General features: G+C 45.6%; 6 protein-coding genes across 6 annotated transcripts; 3 read left to right on the forward strand and 3 right to left on the reverse strand.

Annotated features, from left to right (window-relative positions):
- Positions 1 to 939: 939 nt before the first annotated feature.
- Positions 940 to 5,700, reverse strand: AOL_s00076g294 (uncharacterized protein; the record flags this gene model as incomplete). Its single annotated transcript, XM_011122847.1, has 2 exons — positions 940 to 2,082; positions 2,146 to 5,700. 2 exons carry the CDS (start codon positions 5,698 to 5,700, stop codon positions 940 to 942), a joined length of 4,698 nt encoding a protein of 1,565 aa, XP_011121149.1.
- Positions 5,701 to 7,376: 1,676 nt separating this feature from the next.
- Positions 7,377 to 9,593, reverse strand: AOL_s00076g295 (uncharacterized protein; the record flags this gene model as incomplete). Its single annotated transcript, XM_011122848.1, has 7 exons — positions 7,377 to 7,574; positions 7,674 to 7,904; positions 7,991 to 8,113; positions 8,183 to 8,210; positions 8,278 to 8,364; positions 8,437 to 9,426; positions 9,508 to 9,593. 7 exons carry the CDS (start codon positions 9,591 to 9,593, stop codon positions 7,377 to 7,379), a joined length of 1,743 nt encoding a protein of 580 aa, XP_011121150.1.
- A 1,278-nt stretch (positions 9,594 to 10,871) lies between these two features.
- On the forward strand, positions 10,872 to 12,266 carry AOL_s00076g296 (uncharacterized protein; the record flags this gene model as incomplete). Its single annotated transcript, XM_011122849.1, has 2 exons — positions 10,872 to 11,577; positions 11,686 to 12,266. 2 exons carry the CDS (start codon positions 10,872 to 10,874, stop codon positions 12,264 to 12,266), a joined length of 1,287 nt encoding a protein of 428 aa, XP_011121151.1.
- Positions 12,267 to 12,892: 626 nt separating this feature from the next.
- Positions 12,893 to 13,967, forward strand: AOL_s00076g297 (uncharacterized protein; the record flags this gene model as incomplete). Its single annotated transcript, XM_011122850.1, has 2 exons — positions 12,893 to 13,038; positions 13,109 to 13,967. 2 exons carry the CDS (start codon positions 12,893 to 12,895, stop codon positions 13,965 to 13,967), a joined length of 1,005 nt encoding a protein of 334 aa, XP_011121152.1.
- A 185-nt stretch (positions 13,968 to 14,152) lies between these two features.
- AOL_s00076g298 (uncharacterized protein) lies at positions 14,153 to 15,956 on the reverse strand (the record flags this gene model as incomplete). The annotated part of the gene is made up of 3 exons (XM_011122851.1): positions 14,153 to 14,171; positions 14,229 to 15,718; positions 15,780 to 15,956. 3 exons carry the CDS (start codon positions 15,954 to 15,956, stop codon positions 14,153 to 14,155), a joined length of 1,686 nt encoding a protein of 561 aa, XP_011121153.1.
- A 447-nt stretch (positions 15,957 to 16,403) lies between these two features.
- AOL_s00076g299 (uncharacterized protein) lies at positions 16,404 to 17,708 on the forward strand (the record flags this gene model as incomplete). Its single annotated transcript, XM_011122852.1, has 3 exons — positions 16,404 to 16,439; positions 16,520 to 16,876; positions 16,944 to 17,708. The coding sequence occupies 3 exons, from the start codon at positions 16,404 to 16,406 to the stop codon at positions 17,706 to 17,708; spliced, it is 1,158 nt and encodes a 385-aa protein (XP_011121154.1).
- Between the last annotated feature and the right edge of the window lie 385 nt (positions 17,709 to 18,093).

The raw sequence follows: 18,093 nt of genomic DNA on the forward strand, positions 1-18,093 counted from the left end.
TAGGGTATTGAATATGGCTACGGTGAGGAGTGGGGTCTTAAGGAGGAAGGCTGGGGGGTATTGGAGACTAGAGGGTTAGTTGTTATACGTTATTTCCAATAAATAGCGTTGTAGTTCAAGATGATATTATATTATATATAGATGTATAGCATTTTACAGGTTTTTGGGTTTATGATAGAATGTATTGTTTTCTTCTTTTCTAAATTGAATAATTAATTTACTATACTCTTCGAGTTACTTCTACCCATATCCAAGAAATTAGTTAAGCATCAAAACTTATATATAGGCTCATGGGCATCAAGAATTCAAGAGTAGTATCAACATGTTAAATATAAGAGCCATGATAGTGATCGATCGTTCGATCATAAATCCTAAAAGCAAGGGTCCGATGGTAGCTACAGCCACAATATATATACCAAGTCAACATTTAGCGCAACATGAAATTCCGGGACCATATAAAATAGAACATAACATTTCCTGCGTACACTCTTTAGATCTAGCTGTGTGATGATGATGAACGGAGTGCATTCGCTTCTGTAGCGGGGTATATATTTATATATCACGGGTATATTGGAACAAGTGATATCAACAGGTAATGTATGGTATCAAGTGAAGACTAAGACTTTTTGTGATTCCGGAAAAAAAGGGAATAGATAAAAAGAGGTATGTATAAAAGAAAAAAAGAAGAGGGGAAACGGGGCGCTAAATAAGAAGCAAAGAGACCATGATAGATAAATATTGGTAACAAAGTTAAATTTTTTCGCCATGTACTCCGCCCTTATCTTTGGGGAATATAAACAAAGAAACAAGAAAATAGAGGCTCAGATAAAATCAAACTTTTGGGGGTGGTAAAAAAGAAAAGAAAAGAAAACAAGGGTAGGGAAGTCCCAAGATTTGGACAGAGTGTAGACTATGGATAGAGAGTATATTTAATCTCTATCAAGTCCACTTTGAAAAATCCACATTCTCCAACAATCCATCAACTTCGTTCGCCTCCGCTCGCTCTGCCTGCATCAACTCCGTACTACTGGCCACACTGCCTGCCAATGAAATCCTCCTATAATCACTAGCCCGGCTCCCAGGGCTAACCGTCACTCCCAGCTTCTCTCTCAACTTATTAATCGCTCTAAGTCGATGTCTCCAGTTACTCACAAAGTCCAATCCGCCTTCGTTATACACGTGTGAGAAGACACTAGCATTTAATGCCAAATTCCTCACAAATGCAGATAAATTCTTCCCGCTGACCATCTTCCCACCACCTTCTGCCGTTGCACTTGCGGGTGATATCTCTGGAAGCCCTTGTTTGCCCATGAGCTGGACTTTATAGTATCCTTTATCCGCTTCATTCCAGTCCTTAAGCCGAGTAGCGAGGAATCCGGTCTTTGCCTCAGGAGTAATCACAATGCTGACAAAGTTGAATTGCGAGGGAATAGTATTGAACCGCCATGGGAGTCCGGAGTTATTAAAGATAATGTTAACAAAGTCGTTGCCGATATGTCGTTTCTTGTTCGTACATCGTGGGTCATGAATTCGGTCCGTGGGCATCATAGTAGTAACATGAAATATGATCTGTGTAATCTTGTCGCTCCAGTAGAACGCAAATTCGCCATCCATGTTGACTTCACGGTCCAGGCCGCCAGTATTGATTGTAGTACCCTTAAGAGCGATGAGATCTCCGAGGTTGCCAACAAAATCGGTATAGTCGGATGAACCCATGACGTTGGAGAGAATTTCGGACTCTTCGGTTTGACTGGAACCTACGTAAACCACCCCAATTTTGTGGAAGTCAACGACTGGGATGCGGTCAAATACGTTGATTGCCCGCTGTGTCTGGTCGTCCTCTGGAAGGAGAACGGGACGGGATATCTCGGATGACACATCGGTAGTCAGTTGCATAAGCATATGACTAGGAAGAACTGATGGCTGCCGAGTAGCTTCAAAAACAGGATGGTGAGCTCGATCAATTGGACTCTCCTGCCCAGTTCCATTATTCAAATTTAGAGCCTCGGGCGTAAACGTTCCTTGGAGAATGCTCTGCGCTTGCTGCGATTCTGGACTCAAATTGAAACTCGAGCTTCCAGACTGAATAAATCAATTAGCATTCTACACCTACGAGGTCGACAGAGATCGGAAATTTTTACTTACCGGTTGTCGAATAACCACCTGCGAGATCCCCGTAATAACGGACGTATTGATTGTGATAATCTTCGAACCCAGCAACCAGCTCTTTGCACTCGTCGTATGGCCAGCCGTTTGGACAGCCTTAACTTGATTCTTCACCTCCACATCCGCATACGTAAAACGTCTTAACATATCAATACTCGCCTGACTCTGTTCATCAAGGACATCTCTATGTCCTCCGTCGCCTAGAATCAGACCGCGCGTAATCCAGGTAACATACTTTGCCCTGTCGTTAAGTTTCAATGCCAAAAACCACGTAGAGATGACATTGTAAGCTAGGGTCAGGACGTATTGCGAGATTTGGGGTTGCTCTTGGGTATGGTGATTGGCTTCCGGCGAGTGATGGTTCGAGTTATCCTTCCCTTTGTGCAACGATGTTGAACGGTTTAGATGTGTCTCCTTCGTATGCTGAATATACCGGAACGCAATCGCAAAAACGCTCTTATAATCCGGTTCAGTGAAATTCACAGTTGTAGATGGTAAATGCGCTAATAAAGACAGGAACTCCAGAATGTGAACGCTGACAGCCGCAGTCGTAATGATTTGTGAGAGTTTGACAAGAATACCCGGCAAAAACTTCGTGGTCGCAGTAGGAAGCTCGTAGATGCAAATCGAAAGAGCGTGGATGCATGGCTTTGCAGTTCTCTGCCATGAGTGAAGACCAAGCTGGAACGCCTTCACGATAGCCTCTTGATCTGTCCTGCTAAAGTATTCTTGGTACGAAATAAGGACCGTAAGAAGGTTAATCAGGGCGACTGCGAGGTCCGCCTTTTTGACATCGCTGGGAAGGTCGAGGTTTGGAAGTCTGTTCGTATGGAGCTGTTCGCAAATGATCAGCCGCATGTGCTGAATTTGGTCACCACACTCCGAGAATAGTGTCTTGTTGGATAATTGGGAGGGTATATGGACGATGAGATACGAGTAGAACTCAAAGCTGGTCCCGCTCTCAATAACTCGATTGACGATATCCAACCACTTGCGGAGGTTCAAGATCTTCCTTTCAGGTTCAGTTGCAATCCTAGCCCCACTAGCATCGTGGGTAGGCTCTGTACGACACACAAGCTCGCGACTTGCCACCTGTGGCAGCGTCTCCGGGAAAGGGTTCACCTCAGGATACACCCACATCGGAGGCTTCTGCTTAACTCGAGCGTATTTCTCAATATTCTGTCGACTAGCCGTCCGCGGCAAAGTCCCCTGGCTATTGATATTTCTCAAACTAGAGTTTCTCCCAAGTGTACCAGCGGCAGGCCCTTCCGAAGATATCGATTCTGTATCTGATTTTGGCGAGTCATTCACCATTTTTTCAGTCTTTCCCAACAGTGTGGCTAGACTGTACGACTCCGTATCCTCTACCAAATGAATGTAATTTTCGGAGTCGGCTCTAATCCTCACCAACAACCTCACAGCCGTTAGCCTCGCATCCAACTCATAGTTCTTTGATTCCGCGATCCTGAGTAGCTCATCATAGACGGCTAATGCCCTTGTCGGGTTCGCCTGGAAATTCTGAATAAATATCCAGGTAAGTCCTCTAACAATAATATTCGATGGGGAAATATGGTCTGCTTTTCTTCCATGCTCCCCATCAACCGTCTGCTGTTGCTGGTGCTGACTTTGCAAGCTATTATTTTCCAGTGATTCAACCATGACTCCCATGATCTTCTCGAACAATAGCACGCCTCCGTCCTTTGCCACGTCGACCGCAACCCTCACCAATTTCTCAAGCACCCTCTCATCCCTCTCCCCTGGCATAGCATCAAACACCGCCACGATAAGAGTATGCAAACTGTGCTCGTCACAAACTTCTTTGATTGTCTCATAAACGTCTTTAATCAACGATAATATCGAAACACGGATCATATACGGCCTATCTCGATTCTTGAAAAAGATATCGATCAGCCGCCTAGAGTTAAGCAACCAAGCACTACACGATGGATAACATAGGTGTTCCGTCGCGTAGTAGTTGATCACCAACTCCGCGCCACTATCAGGCAAATGCCCATGCATCTTAAGAAAGAAATCCATGACTACTTCGCTAGAAGTAAAATCCACGGAGGTGCATAACTTTTCAAGTTGCCCAATAATCTGTGCAATAGAGTTATACACTGCCATGGTAATGTTGTCCTTCTTCTGCGCCGCATCTGGGGTTGGTGCTACAATTTGAGCCCGTTCCGCAGCACGTGCTGTACACTGGTACACAATATCTAGCGGTATAGACCACTCATCAAATGAAATCTGGTCTGTAACATCTTTCTTGACCAGAATATTGTATGTAGCACGGCATAAATCCAGCTCCAGCCTTGGATTATTCGCCGACAAGCTTGTTTTATAGGCCCCCATCACTGTTGAGATCTGGAGTTCAGGGAGGCCGTTATCTCCCGCACCGAGCAGCAGTCTTTCGAAAAAGCAAACTGCCCCTCGGAGGGTGTTCGAGTTGAACTGACCTTCCCTCCGACTCGGCGACTCTAGAATAGCTTTCAGCGCAAGAATGGAGTTGTGTGCCATGTAAGATTTGCAAAGATTGCAGATGGCATTCCAGGTAGCATCCGTAAGATCTCGTATCGTGGCATACGCGCCACAGAGGACCTCGATACACGGCGTAAGTGATGCCTTAGGGATGTAACCATATGTAATCAACGCATCGATGAACATCAGTGATCGAGTGATATCTTCCTTGCTTGTTGTCTTCTTGCAAATAGTAAGAATGTCGTTAAGAAGCGGGACGAGCTCCTTTTCTTGGAATGTTTTGAAACTAAACTTGACAACATTGATAAGGAAGGAGAAGAGCTGTTGAAGGTTGGATTCGGCTGGGGAGAAGGTGGTGGCGGGGTAGTTATCGCGTTTCCGAGCCTGACGGGCAGCCGCAGCTTCACGGAACCAGGCTTTCAGCCAACGGGAGAGTAGAGGCTGAATATCCCGTTCGAAGGCGACGAGGTCTTTTCCAGCATTAGTAAGGGATACGAGAGCTTCGAGTTGAAGTTCAAAATCGTTGGTAGAGTGATTATTTGCTATGGCGCGGAAGTAGGTTATGCGATCGAGAGACGAGCCCTCAGATTGTGAGATGCAGGCGATAAGCAAACGGAAGGCAACATGACGAGCTTCAGGTGGATTGTGAATATCGGCAAGATCTTGGGCTGTCAGCCAAACGGTGCTGACCGATGATATAGGGTAATCCACAATAGTACGACAGAGTGTTTCGGCAGCGTTGATTCGCATCGTCAACGGATTTCCATGTTTAAGTTGCAAAAGTAGATGATGGGTATGTATCGATCCTCCAGCTGCAGCAGATCGAGCGGCGTCGATGCCGTTAGCATGGTCGCCATTAGTTGCATACTGAAGTTCTGGGCGCGGCGAACCGGACGTTTGGAAGGGAAAACCTGGTGAATTCTGTGAGGGAGATTGCGACGAAGAAGCAGCAACGGTTGTAGGCGACGATACTGCTGAGGATTTGACTCTGGTAAAGCCAAAGACCCTAGCCAGGCCTGAGGACTTCCCATCCGTGGAGCTGTCGACTTGAGACATGGCGACCAAGACTCATGCCTAGACGTGGTTTGGCCGGTGTAACTGGGTTCCAGTTCGGCGACGAGCCGACTAACGAAGTAATAAGTGTATCAGTCCGGAAGATGCAAGGTCGTCCGAGAAAGTAACGTAAGATGTGCCAGATAGAAAGACCGAAGGCCGTCGAAGGGAGTTGTCCTATCAGAACAAAGATATCGCCGAGAGATTAGTAACCGTACTTAGTAGATAATATTGTGAACCACCGGACGAGTATGAGAGATAATTCTGGGGTAAACCAGTGGAGCTTTACGTAAGAGAATCGTTCCTCCCCTTGAAACACTTCCCCGGAATTCTGAATATAAATGATATGAGACCGAAAAGCGCCTAGGCAAGCGCGAAAGGATGGGTGCGAAAAGGACGGGTGCCAGGTGGGAGGTATATATAGATACAGCGAGTATATAGGCGAGGCGCTATCAGAGCATCATCGGTTCGGGAGAGTATCGATGGACATGATTGAGACGAGTTATATATAAAGGAAAGTAAGCAAATGCCGGGTAAAGCAGGGGAGCCAGTTAATTCGATCGGTCTGCACAAGGCAGGTATAGCGTCAGGGGCATCAGGATCATGAAGCGGAGAGTGTGATAGTGGGATGCAGTGCAGTGCAGTGAGTCTTGGGGTTTTTGGTGGTGGCCTTTTGGGTAGTTCGATTTGTCTGTGGTGTGTGTTCGGCCCCGGATTTATCTGATATGCCCATGGTCATCAGCCCCCCATGTCTACCTAGTAAGTCAGTATATACGCCACGCTATGCCATGTTATATTACTACTTACTTAAGTACTTACTTACATCCATCATATATTCATTTTTGTTAAGGGGGTTTGGTTCTTCACTTTGCATTGTGGCCTTTCGCACTGTACCGTCAGAGTTAATATTCGCACCGGGAAATTGGCTGGCTGTTGATAAGACTAAGCTAAAACCAAATTCCTCGATCCAGCCTGGCTGCACATACACACACACATTCAGTCACACCTCAGTCTACGTACATAAGGAAATATACATACATCCCGTACATGCACATATGTGGGGGGCACAACTAGCCAGGGTTTTGATCCACAGAGTGAGACTGCACAGTACTAGTACTGCGTCGCCGTTCGGCTAGCAGAGGCTGCTTGGACCCACTAACGGACATACATAAATCGTTCTTACAACCATCCACCCACAGTCTTATCGGGGCGTCTGTTTACCTCAGCTTGATGGTTAAGTAAGCAGGTAGGCTAGTAGGGCCGGTAACAGCCTTAAGTTGACGCGGAAACGAGTTTAATTTTAATATACATGAAGCTTAGACGAAGAAAAAGAAGAAAACATCTAGAGAGATATCATATCAATCGCCGTATAATATAATATGAACTCTTGATCTGTACATTTATCAGTCTTGCAAACGTGGATATCATCATATCATGCATGTGCACTTGTATGTATAATAAGAATTCTAAAAAAGAAACCAAAAGGTAGTGCAATCCAGTGCATGAATATTGCGCATTGCTCGTCCAAAAATCGCTAATATGCAAGGGAACTCAGACGGGGTTGAAATTTTTTTATTTTATTCTTTCCTTTTGTTTTCGCTGGCCCAGTGATAATATCCACCTGGCCGTATCGTGTATCGATTCTATCGTCTGTGCTCTAGAAGCAGCTAAGTATGCGGTTAGACGTTTCCAATCAAAACATCTCTCGGCAATATTGCTGTCACAGTTCCCGCAATCGCCAAAATGCTGCTGAAAATAATCAAGAACCAGTCAAATATAACCGTTCGTCGCGGTAGACTCCCCGCAAAGATTCGGAGCCGGAAAACAATAGGCAAAATGATGCATATCAAAAAGCACAGCGCCGAACCCATCAATGCCTAATCATACACACAAGGTCCGTTAGCACATCATAAAGACATCAACTGACGCAAAGAGAGCGAGGAGGTGGCAGCAAAGTATTTCTTTGTTGCACTTACCATAATTCTTTCAAATGATGGCACTAAAATCGCAATTGTAATAAAAGAAAACACGCAGCCAACTCGAATCAAAACGCTGTACATCGTATGAGTAAATTGTGATATTCCTGCACCTTCCTCGCCGGGTGCGAGAATTCGCTGGTCGAGGCCCAACAAAACTTCAAATGTGCTGATGATAGGACGTGCATTGAGCGGTGTTTTCGTGATTGGAATGGCAGCAATAAACGAAATCTAGACATATAACACAATTGTCAGAGGATATTGCGTCACATTTAGTAATCATAGGGAAGACAAGAGAAATCTGTCGATCAACATACCAAAGCAATAGACAGTTTCTTATTCGTTTGCGGATTGAGTAGAATATTCGATGTGACAATGTCTTTAACCGTGTCTCCGAAAAGAAGGTATCCGACTACAGCCATGCTAAGGTCGAGAAGGAACTATACCCCGGTTATTAGCATACGCGATAAAGAATGTTGTATTACAACTTAGTAAGGCGCGATACTTACAGTGAATGTGTAGGTAACCTTAATGGCTCTGTAAATAGATTGAGGCATTAGCATTGAGATTCCGATTTACGAAACTCCTCGATTTTCCGACATACTTTCCAAACTTGTAAGGATGTCGCATGTCCCTGTAGATATTTGGGAAAACGCTGTGCCCACCCCATGGACTGATAAGAATACCCAAACTATTGTCATGTCAGTAATCTATATCTCTATCTAGTACTTAACTTAAGTAACTATACGACCAAGAATCATACCTCAAGGGCACTTGTCCCCAATGCTCTGGGAGGAGGTAAGTCTTCGCTGGATGCAACAAACTACCTGGCTGCTCCTGTGTCGTCAATCCGCTGATAAAGATCATCCCCACGATGCTAAAGGTGCAAACAATTCCCAAAATGCTCGTCACGCTCAATAGCCTCAGTGGCAAAAAGCACAATGGTGTAAGCACCAATCCACAGAATAACTTCCAAGTAAGCACCGACACTTCAGGCATCAAATCATGCAATGAGTCAGCGAAGAGAATAACCAATGCGACACAAGCAGCTAGCAGCTCGAGGAAGAAGACGATGCTGATGATTATTCGGCCCTTGCGACCAAATGCTGCCCAAGCAAGGTCGCCGTATGTTATCAGGGCAGGATTAGAATCCATGCAGACGGCAATGATCTTAGCAGTATATGCGGTGGATAACATCGAAAAGACCATGAACACTATACCGATAATCCAACCAGAAAGTCGAAATCCGAGTGGTAGGGATAGTAGACCGATCCCGACGAGGGTGTTTATAGAGTTGAAAATAGTCTGGTAGATCGTACTTTGACCGACTGCGACATTGACGGTATGTGTTTTCCCATCTATATCTGTGATCGATTCCTTTCGAACGAGTAGAGGTTCCGTTTCCATTCGAGAGGCCAGGCTGCCTTGTCGAGATATGAAGAGATGTCCTGCATGATGTCCGGGGTGGTGGTGGTCGTGGAAACGAGTCCCGGGACTTGTACCATAGCTTAGAGCCCCAGGGTGATGTACGGCCGCCGACGATTCCTCCTGTGGTTCATGTTCGATCTGTTCTTCTTCATCTTCGTAGCGTTCGGCTTCATCGTCAGAGGGAAAACCGGCCCAGTTGCTTGGACTTCTAGCGAGCTCTTGGAAGCCGACTGCCCTGATGTATGAACGAGTGTAGTTTTCGATACTGTTTACACCACCGACGTCATGAATAAGGTGGTCTACAAATGCCGGCGTGAAAGAAGATCTATACAGTAGTCAAAATATCAGTTTTCAAAATTTTTTCATAGAAGTTCGGGGAGAGAACGGTGGTGGAGGAGGAACTTACCGTCTGTTGCTGCGACCACCCCAGGACCCTGGTTCGAGATGGCTTGGAGAGCCGTTTTCAAAAACATCGTCGCCGTGTCCGCTCATTCTTAAAATCAGAAACCAAAAAAATTGTAAATTTCCCCCGAGTTTACGTCGTTATGAAGACGAAGTAAATACGGGGAAAGAAGGAGAAGCGGAGGAATCGAAACAAGAGAGAAGACTGATAGAATAATAATATTGTGGACTAAGAAGAATTCTTTCCTGCGCTGATAAGACTCGGGCTGACTGACTGTTATCTCGCCAAAATGCGCGCCAATGCAAAACTCCCCGCGGGTTATCACCGGCTCATTAACGTTGACTGGAGCTCCCTGTTAGTCGAAACTCGAGTCCTAGGCTGCGATGTGAGTACTTCAGTAATATACCTTCAGACCCAGAATTTTGAGGAATCGGAACCAGATTCAGATTAAATTCAACCTCAAAGAGAATACTGGAATGTTCTAAGGAAATAGGGAAGATATATGCCGGGAAGCGGAGCAATTGCTAGCAAGCGGAGAAGACCAATGCAATAGTTATGCAGTCGGGTGCCACCACCGGCTGCCGATAGGAAAACATGATCTGATTCTGATGGTTAGCAATGCGGATGAAGTCACTAAAAGATCAGACCGAGATGCATCATCCTGCAGCTAACCATCGACCGGTGGGTCCAATGCAGCAGCTCATGACCAGCCGTCGAATCGGGAAAGGTCGCTTCCATGCACACCCATTTCGGCCCTGTTCCACTCGCGATACCTCACTTGGTGTTGCAGTTAATTAATTGCATATGTCAGAATATGATATCGATAGATTTGATTACATATGCACATAGCATATGAGCTGGCATGTCGGTATTTAACGTGCCCCTTACTTCAGTCGGCCCTTAAATAGTCCCCAAGATCTTGTATAAATCAAATGCAGCCGGTCGCATGGGATTTGAAATCTACTTAAGTATATTCCTATTTATGTATATTCGATCGGGTCCGAGCCGGTCCTTAAATTGCAACATTCAACGCATGCGCAGTCACAAAGCGACGTCACGTCACTCTGCTGATCGATCAGGGAAATAAAAAGAATCAACCAATCCTCAGGAGATCCAGGTGGATCATGCAATATGCCATGAGATATTTAAATATTTAAATACCAAATAGCCCCAGTTCTTTTAAATTCTTTTCTCTATCCAAACTTCAAAGTTTTTATTCAAGCAATCACTACTCAAGAAACATCCGACCATTCACCCAATATACAAATTAATCAACAATTCCTTCGTTTAATTAACGTATAACACCGCATACATTCGATTGTACTTGTAGAATAGCCATTGCGGTATCGATGGCAGATCTTTCGAATATGGCGCACTTCACCAGGCTCCCAGTAGAGATAAAACTACAAATTCTAGAAAATCTAGGCACAGAAGCTGATTTGAAGTCCTGCTGTTCCACCTGCCACTCATTATACAATATCACGGAAACGGTTTATTGGAATAGCATAACGAAGAGGGTCTACGAGAATGAAACGGCAAATAACATAACGCCTCAGCTGGTTGGAATCAGGAGAATAAAATTCGTCAAAGCAACGAATAGTCCCCAAGATATTCGGTCTATGACTGTTTGGCAAGAACCAGAACAACAAGGTCACCATACCTCGGACTTCGTGAAGCTTCGGAAAACAATACGTTGGTTCAGGAACGCCTTTTTTAGGTCTTACTTTCTCAGCAAACCGGAGGAGGCTCCACCAAGTGATGCTGAAATTCGTCGGGTCGACGATGCACTCGGTATTCTATGGTTATGGATAGAAGCATCACAGGAACATACCAAGCGAAACGAAGTTCAAATTAAGATGCTTATTTCTTGGGCTACCCACGGCAAAATAAACCCACCCTTACGCGGTTCCATAGGGCAGGAAGAACTGGTGCCGCAATCGGGACCATTGCTTGCCGTATATTCATTTCTCATATCACTCCTCGGAGGCTACGGAAAGGCCTTGATCGACTCCCATCCGTCGGACACATGGGATTTAACTCAACTTTCAACTCTTGTCCCATGTGTTTCAAGCTGTAAGTCTAATTTCCTCACGCTTGTGCTCGTAAATTAGTTAATCAATTCCACCTTCTACATTCCTAATTAATCGAGAAAACCCCAAAACTGACAAGTTGATCGTATAGATATAAGAGTTGGAATAGCCAACTTGATTCTCATAGGAAAAGGCCTCGACGGAGTGAAAACGATGTTAGAATCGCCACTTGACTCCCAACTCCGCGCAGCAGCCCGTTATATCGAATTTCCAATTCAAACAAGAGAGGACCAACATTGCCTTCTACAAAGTTTCGATATACGGAATGACACCACCTCCTTTTTCTTACACTTCATCGATGATCTTTGGGACCAAGATATTTGTCGTTCTGCATTCGCGAGTCGGCCTTTATGGCGAGAGAAAGATCAGCTCTATACACTGAACTCGCCGCCCTGGAGTAACCGCCAGGGATTTGACCTTCGGGCCACCATTTGGGATGATGAAAGACTTCTTAGATGGGGCTACCATAGGTCAATCGGTACCGAAGATGATGAATCAGTTATGGGTGTACCTGGGCACATTTTTCACTCTTACTGGAGCTTGCATTCGGCCGATCTAGAGTGTCAGAATTGTCGACTAAACCGGGCGCAAAATAATCGACTCGGTGAATCAAGTTGCAGGTTTAACACAGCGTATCTCAACTTAGACGCGCTGACTAAAGTGTTATTATGAGGACAGGCACTTGTTTAAGTAGAGGTAGCCAAGATGTGTAGCATGGGGATTAGGGTTTCACATTCATACCTAATATTTTTAGTTCTAGGCCTACCTATGGAGAAGCCTCGAATAAGTGTCATGTATACACCATATACGGCATATATTCTCAGACCAACCCCTCATAAGTATATGTACTTTCCTGCATATATACCCGATTTCGATAAGTGTATTAATATTAATATTTAGCCTGTTCACCTTTCATATACTTTATTGATATTTCCGTTCTTGAATTCGAGTTGAGGTGAAACCTTAACTCGAGACCTTTCGCCTCCACATGTCACAGCAGGGCGTCTCTTAGCTACTATAGCTACCTACCTAGGTAGCTAGATCCAGTCTAGATCTAATACTATACTAGTCTTGTTGTAAAATCAAGGTCATTGCGTTGTGTAAATTGATTTCTAAGACAACCGCGTCGTCGTGTTTTCGACGTGTAAACTCCAAACTGGGGCACCGACAAGGTTTCGAAAGACTCGCCGGGATAAAGGTCACAACTTCATTTCAGCTTCATTGTCTACCAGAGTTCGAACTCCAAGCTGCAACTTGTAAACGAGAATATTTATATCGTCAATTACTCGAAATCAAAAATGGAAGCTTCTGCAGACGCAACTTACTCTATTGCCGAAAAGACGAGCGGTGCCGATTCTGACCCCTCGTCTACCCGCCATGAGGAATACCAGTATCTTGACCTCATCCAATATATCCTGGACCATGGTGAACATAGGCCGGATAGGTACATACTAACCTTTATTTCTACCATCTTATCACTGTATATAGTAGCATACTGATCTATATATTCACAGAACCGGCACAGGCACTCTCTCCGTCTTTGCCCCGCCACCACTGAAGTTCTCTCTGAAAGATGATAGCTTCCCCCTCTTAACTACGAAGCGTGTCCACCTCCGTGCTATAATCCACGAACTCCTCTGGTTCGTCTCCGGCAACACCTCTAATGCACCACTACAAGCGAACGGAGTCAAAATCTGGGATGGAAATGGGTCTCGTGCTTACCTAGACTCTATTGGTTTGACCGAACGACCTGAGGGCGATTTAGGCCCCGTATACGGTTTCCAGTGGCGTCATTTTGGTGCAGAGTATAAAGGCGCAGATGCAGACTATACTGGCCAGGGTGTCGACCAAATTGCAGAAGTCATTCACAAACTAAAGCATAATCCTTACGACAGACGGATAATTATCAGTGCTTGGAATGTAGCGGACCTAAAGCTCATGGCACTGCCGCCTTGCCACATGTTCGCTCAATTCTATGTCTCATTTCCAAAAACCACAAGTGCACCCGTGTGTGGTCCCGATGGCTGTGAGGATCTGGGTCCGCTCCCTCAGCTTCATTGCCAACTTTACCAGCGGTCTTGCGATATGGGTCTTGGCGTCCCGTTCAATATTGCTAGCTATGCACTTCTAACGAAAATGATCGCCCATGCCGCTGGTCTTGAGCCTGGTACTTTTACACACGTTATGGGAGATGCACATGTTTATAGAGACCATGTCGAGCCGTTGAAGAAGCAGCTCAGTAGAGAGCCGAGGAAGTTTCCAAAGATGAAGATTGTCAGGGATGTACCTGATATTGATAGTTTCAAGTTTGAAGACTTCGAACTATCAGAATATGAGCCTTGGCCGGGTATTGCTATGCAAATGTCCGTCTAGGCGCACAAATATTGAAATGGGACATAGAAAAGAAGAGAATATCGAAGCTGGCTTCTTGTTCAACACAGGGTATATGGATTGGCATTAGTTTGGTTCAGGTTGCATAGCTTTCGGAGCGGGTATAGATCTATCATTATAATACTACATCTATCTTACATACTGTATTTAACATATCACTATTATCATCATTTTCCGACACAGAATCTAGTTTAAAGTGACATTAGAAACATACCGAACAGAAAGGTGGGATATGGAACTTACTTCTCAAAGACGACCCCAAGGACTTCGTCAACAGTGCTTGCACCCTCTCCTTTACCCATAATTCGGGACATGCAGCCTGCAGCTCTCCTCAAGATCTCTGCCTTCAGAACGATATCAATATCCTCGCCGATATTATGGGTCTTTGAAGCATCATGGTTGCCTTCCAATCCAGATAGAAATTCACCTAGATATCTGTAGCATTCCTCAACAAGTACTCTCTGTCTAGAACTGGCACCGATGGCTTCGCTCCAAACGTTTTTCGGAGCTCCATCCATGCCTTCTTCCACGCTGGTCATATCGCTAAAAGTACTGGCCAATGTCCCCATCAATTGCTGAATAGTTGCTTCGTATCCTTCTCCTGTGCATGATATCCCCACTACCCTGCCTTCCTTCAACCCAGGTAGTCCCTGTCTAATAAGCTCGAGGATTCTCTCTAATTCCTCGCCGTTTTCCAATTTATCGATTTTATTAACTGCCACAACGACCTCTTTCCCATCCTTTATAGCTTCCCTGATTACTTCCACCGCCTCCTCAAGTGAAGGGTGTCCCACTTCGACCCCAAAGTTTCCACCCACTCCCTCAACGGACACTACTAAAACGACCACGTCAGCACCCTCCACCCTCTTTCTAGCCCTTCTCATCCCTTCAACTTCAATCTCATCAATATCACTTCCAAACACCCCGTTTCTAAATCCCGCTGTATCTCCCAATACCACCATCCATCCACCCATATCAACAGACACATCAACAATATCTCTAGTCGTCCCAGCCTTGGAACTAACAATAGCAGCCTCTCTCCCCACAATTCTATTTAGTAAACTACTTTTACCCACATTTGGTGGTCCAATGAGTGCCAGGTTAATGCCGTTTCGTAGTAGTTCGCCTTTAACGGCATTGGAGAGGTATGTATCCATCTGGCGTCTCAGCCTTACAATCTCATCCTTGACATTCTTTAATAGCACTTCCGGCGTTTCCTCAAATTGCTGATCTTCTGAGAAATCGATAAGAGCCTCGAGTTCTCCCCTTGCAGCGAGTAGCGATAGATGCCATTTATCATACATCTCTGAAAGCTTATCAGCGCCTTTGGTTGTACTCTGTATACTTAATAACCTTTGAGACTCAGTTTCTGCCGAAAGGAGGTCAGATAGTGCTTCTATCTGCGGGAGAGAGAGGCGGGAGTTGTAAAATGCTCGACGGGTGAATTCCCCGGGTTCTGCAGGAAGTATGATATTTTGCTGCGTATTTGGAGTTAGAGAGAGATGTGAAGGTGAGCATTTTGGTAAAGCCGATAATACGGATTTAAGCACTGCTGGTCCACCATGGAGATGTAACTCGAGGATATCTTCCCCAGTAAAGGAATTTGGACCAGGGAAGTAGAGAAGAAGAGCCGAAGGGTCGAGGACTTCGGCCGTTAGGGGATGAAAAAGGGTGCGCAGTGTAGCAGCACGAGGTTTTGGTAGTGGCTTGGAGGGGCAGAGAGTTTGGTATATCTAAGTATATAATAAATCAGAAGTTAATATACTAACGTATTTAGTTCGCTTGAAAACTCACATGGGTGCAAAGAGGACCAGTTATTCGGACAACAGCAATAGCAGACTTGCCCGGGGGAGTGGAAAGAGCATAGACTGTGCGGCTGCCCTCATTACTATAGCTATGGAAATCATCGTGGGCATTCGATGCATATGCGCGAGCCCTCATGATACCGCCTAAACGTCTTGAGGGGGCCATCGGGGAGCGTAGAAGGCCATGTTGGCTTCGAGCTTGATGGACAACAGCCCGTGTCAGGCTGTTCCCAAGTTTAAGCAGTCGCAGAGGCCTCATCGACTAATCTTTCAAAGATGCCCGATATATATTTAATAAATTTGAGAGGAGGTCTCATATATTAGAATTTATACCCTTTCCATCTTGAGTTCGGATTCCCAATGCAATGTCTTGTACTTGTCCTAGGAACGTTGGTCCAGTTGTGATTGAGGAAAGGATTTATGCGTTGTGCTGTGGTATTTTTTTCCCTCTGCGGTTTGAAATTCAATCCGACGCGACACTCGAATTCGATTGCGACTCATCTTGCATCGTCATCATCACTCTCTCGAGACACCCGACACACACCCCCCTTCAACGGCAAGTCTACGGCTGATATACTATATACCGATTGGCATAATAGCGAAGGGAATAATCATGGCGAACAAGCACTGGGAACAAGATAAAGATGCCGTAAGTAATTCCAACTTCCGTTTAGAAGCTCTTGAAGCTCATCCAATCCTACAGGCGCATACTCACTCCCTTTCTCACAGACCGTCTACATCGGTAACCTTGACGAACGCGTAACCGACGCTTTAGTATGGGAACTTATGCTACAAGCCGGCCGAATCTCCAATGTTCACCTGCCGAAAGATCGCGTGACCCAGACACATCAAGGTTTCGGCTTTGTCGAATTCGTATCCGAAGAAGATGCAGAGTACGCGGCAAGGATAATGAACCAGATACGACTGTATGGGAAACCGATTAGAGTTAATAAAGCATCGGCAGACAAGCAGAAAACAGTGGAGGTTGGAGCTGAATTGTTTATCGGAAATTTGGATTCAATGGTGGATGAGAAGACGCTTTATGATACGTTCATGACGTTCGGAACGATTACAGCACCGCCTAAGGTTCGTGCCCTCCTTCCATTATTCTGATTCAATGTGGTTATATAGCATAGTGCTAACGGTTTGTTAGATTGCACGCGATGAGGCAGGTATCTCGCGCGGTTTCGGCTTCGTTCAGTTTGACAACTTCGAGTCCTCGGATAAGGCGATCGACGCTATGCAAGGCCAATACTTGATGAACAAGGAGATATCGGTATCATACGCTTTCAAGAAGGATGGCAAGGGAGAGAGGCATGGTGATCAGGCAGAACGTCTGTTGGCATCGCAGGCTCGCAAGAACAACGTCCAAGTCCAGGTACAGCCGTTGCCATCTGCACTTCTGGGGCAGCAGGTTGCAGCTCCACCCGTACAACAGCCTACACAGCCTGTAGCGCAACCCCAAATTCCACACGGCGCACCAGCTCCTCAAGCTGCTGCCCAAGGATATCAGCAACAGATGCCACCAGTCCAACCACCCCACCAAGGATATCAACCTCAACCACCGGCCGGTTACCCACCGCAAGGGTATGGCGCACAACCATCATACCAAAACCCACAAGGGGCGTACAGGCCACCTCCTCCAGCTGCTCCGCCGGTTGCTGCACATGGGCTACCCTCGCGGCCACCACCTCCAATGGGATTTGGAGGACAGCCTGGATACGGTGCGCCAGCCCAGCCCCCACCTGCTGGTTTTGGTGGTGCATACCCACCAGCTGGATTCAACGCTGCACCGATGGGGAGAGGGGCAGCACCCTATGGTGTCCCGCCTCCAGGGGCTCCACCAATGTATCCACCTAACCCCTCACCATATGGGAATGTACCACCACCTCCCGCAGGATTTAATCAACGGAGATAGAGAAGCCGTCGTTTAAATTCTTAGGAGACTGGTATATGAGATCATGTTCATTTAAAGATTGCTTTGAGGCTTTGTTAGGAGGCGTTTAGGGGCTCTTAAATTGTATACTAGGTTGGTCATTTTTTTACTTATGTGGAACACACAAGCATTGGGACTTCCAAGGTCCTCTATTTCTTCTCTGTTCATATCATGATATTACATAATAGATTCCATTCACTTTTTCATTTGAACATTTACGGGGCATAAGACGAAAGTCAGAGCGCATTGAAGATAAAACGAGGAAGGTAAACGTGGGCGATCTGAAAATAGAGGGATCAGCGGAAAGGGAAGAAATGGACAGCAGAGCGAAATTCAGATCTTTTGCTGCAAGATCGCAACATTAACA

Source organism: Orbilia oligospora (assembly GCF_000225545.1).
Source record: "Orbilia oligospora ATCC 24927 unplaced genomic scaffold scaffold00076, whole genome shotgun sequence".
Taxonomy (NCBI): domain Eukaryota; kingdom Fungi; phylum Ascomycota; class Orbiliomycetes; order Orbiliales; family Orbiliaceae; genus Orbilia; species Orbilia oligospora.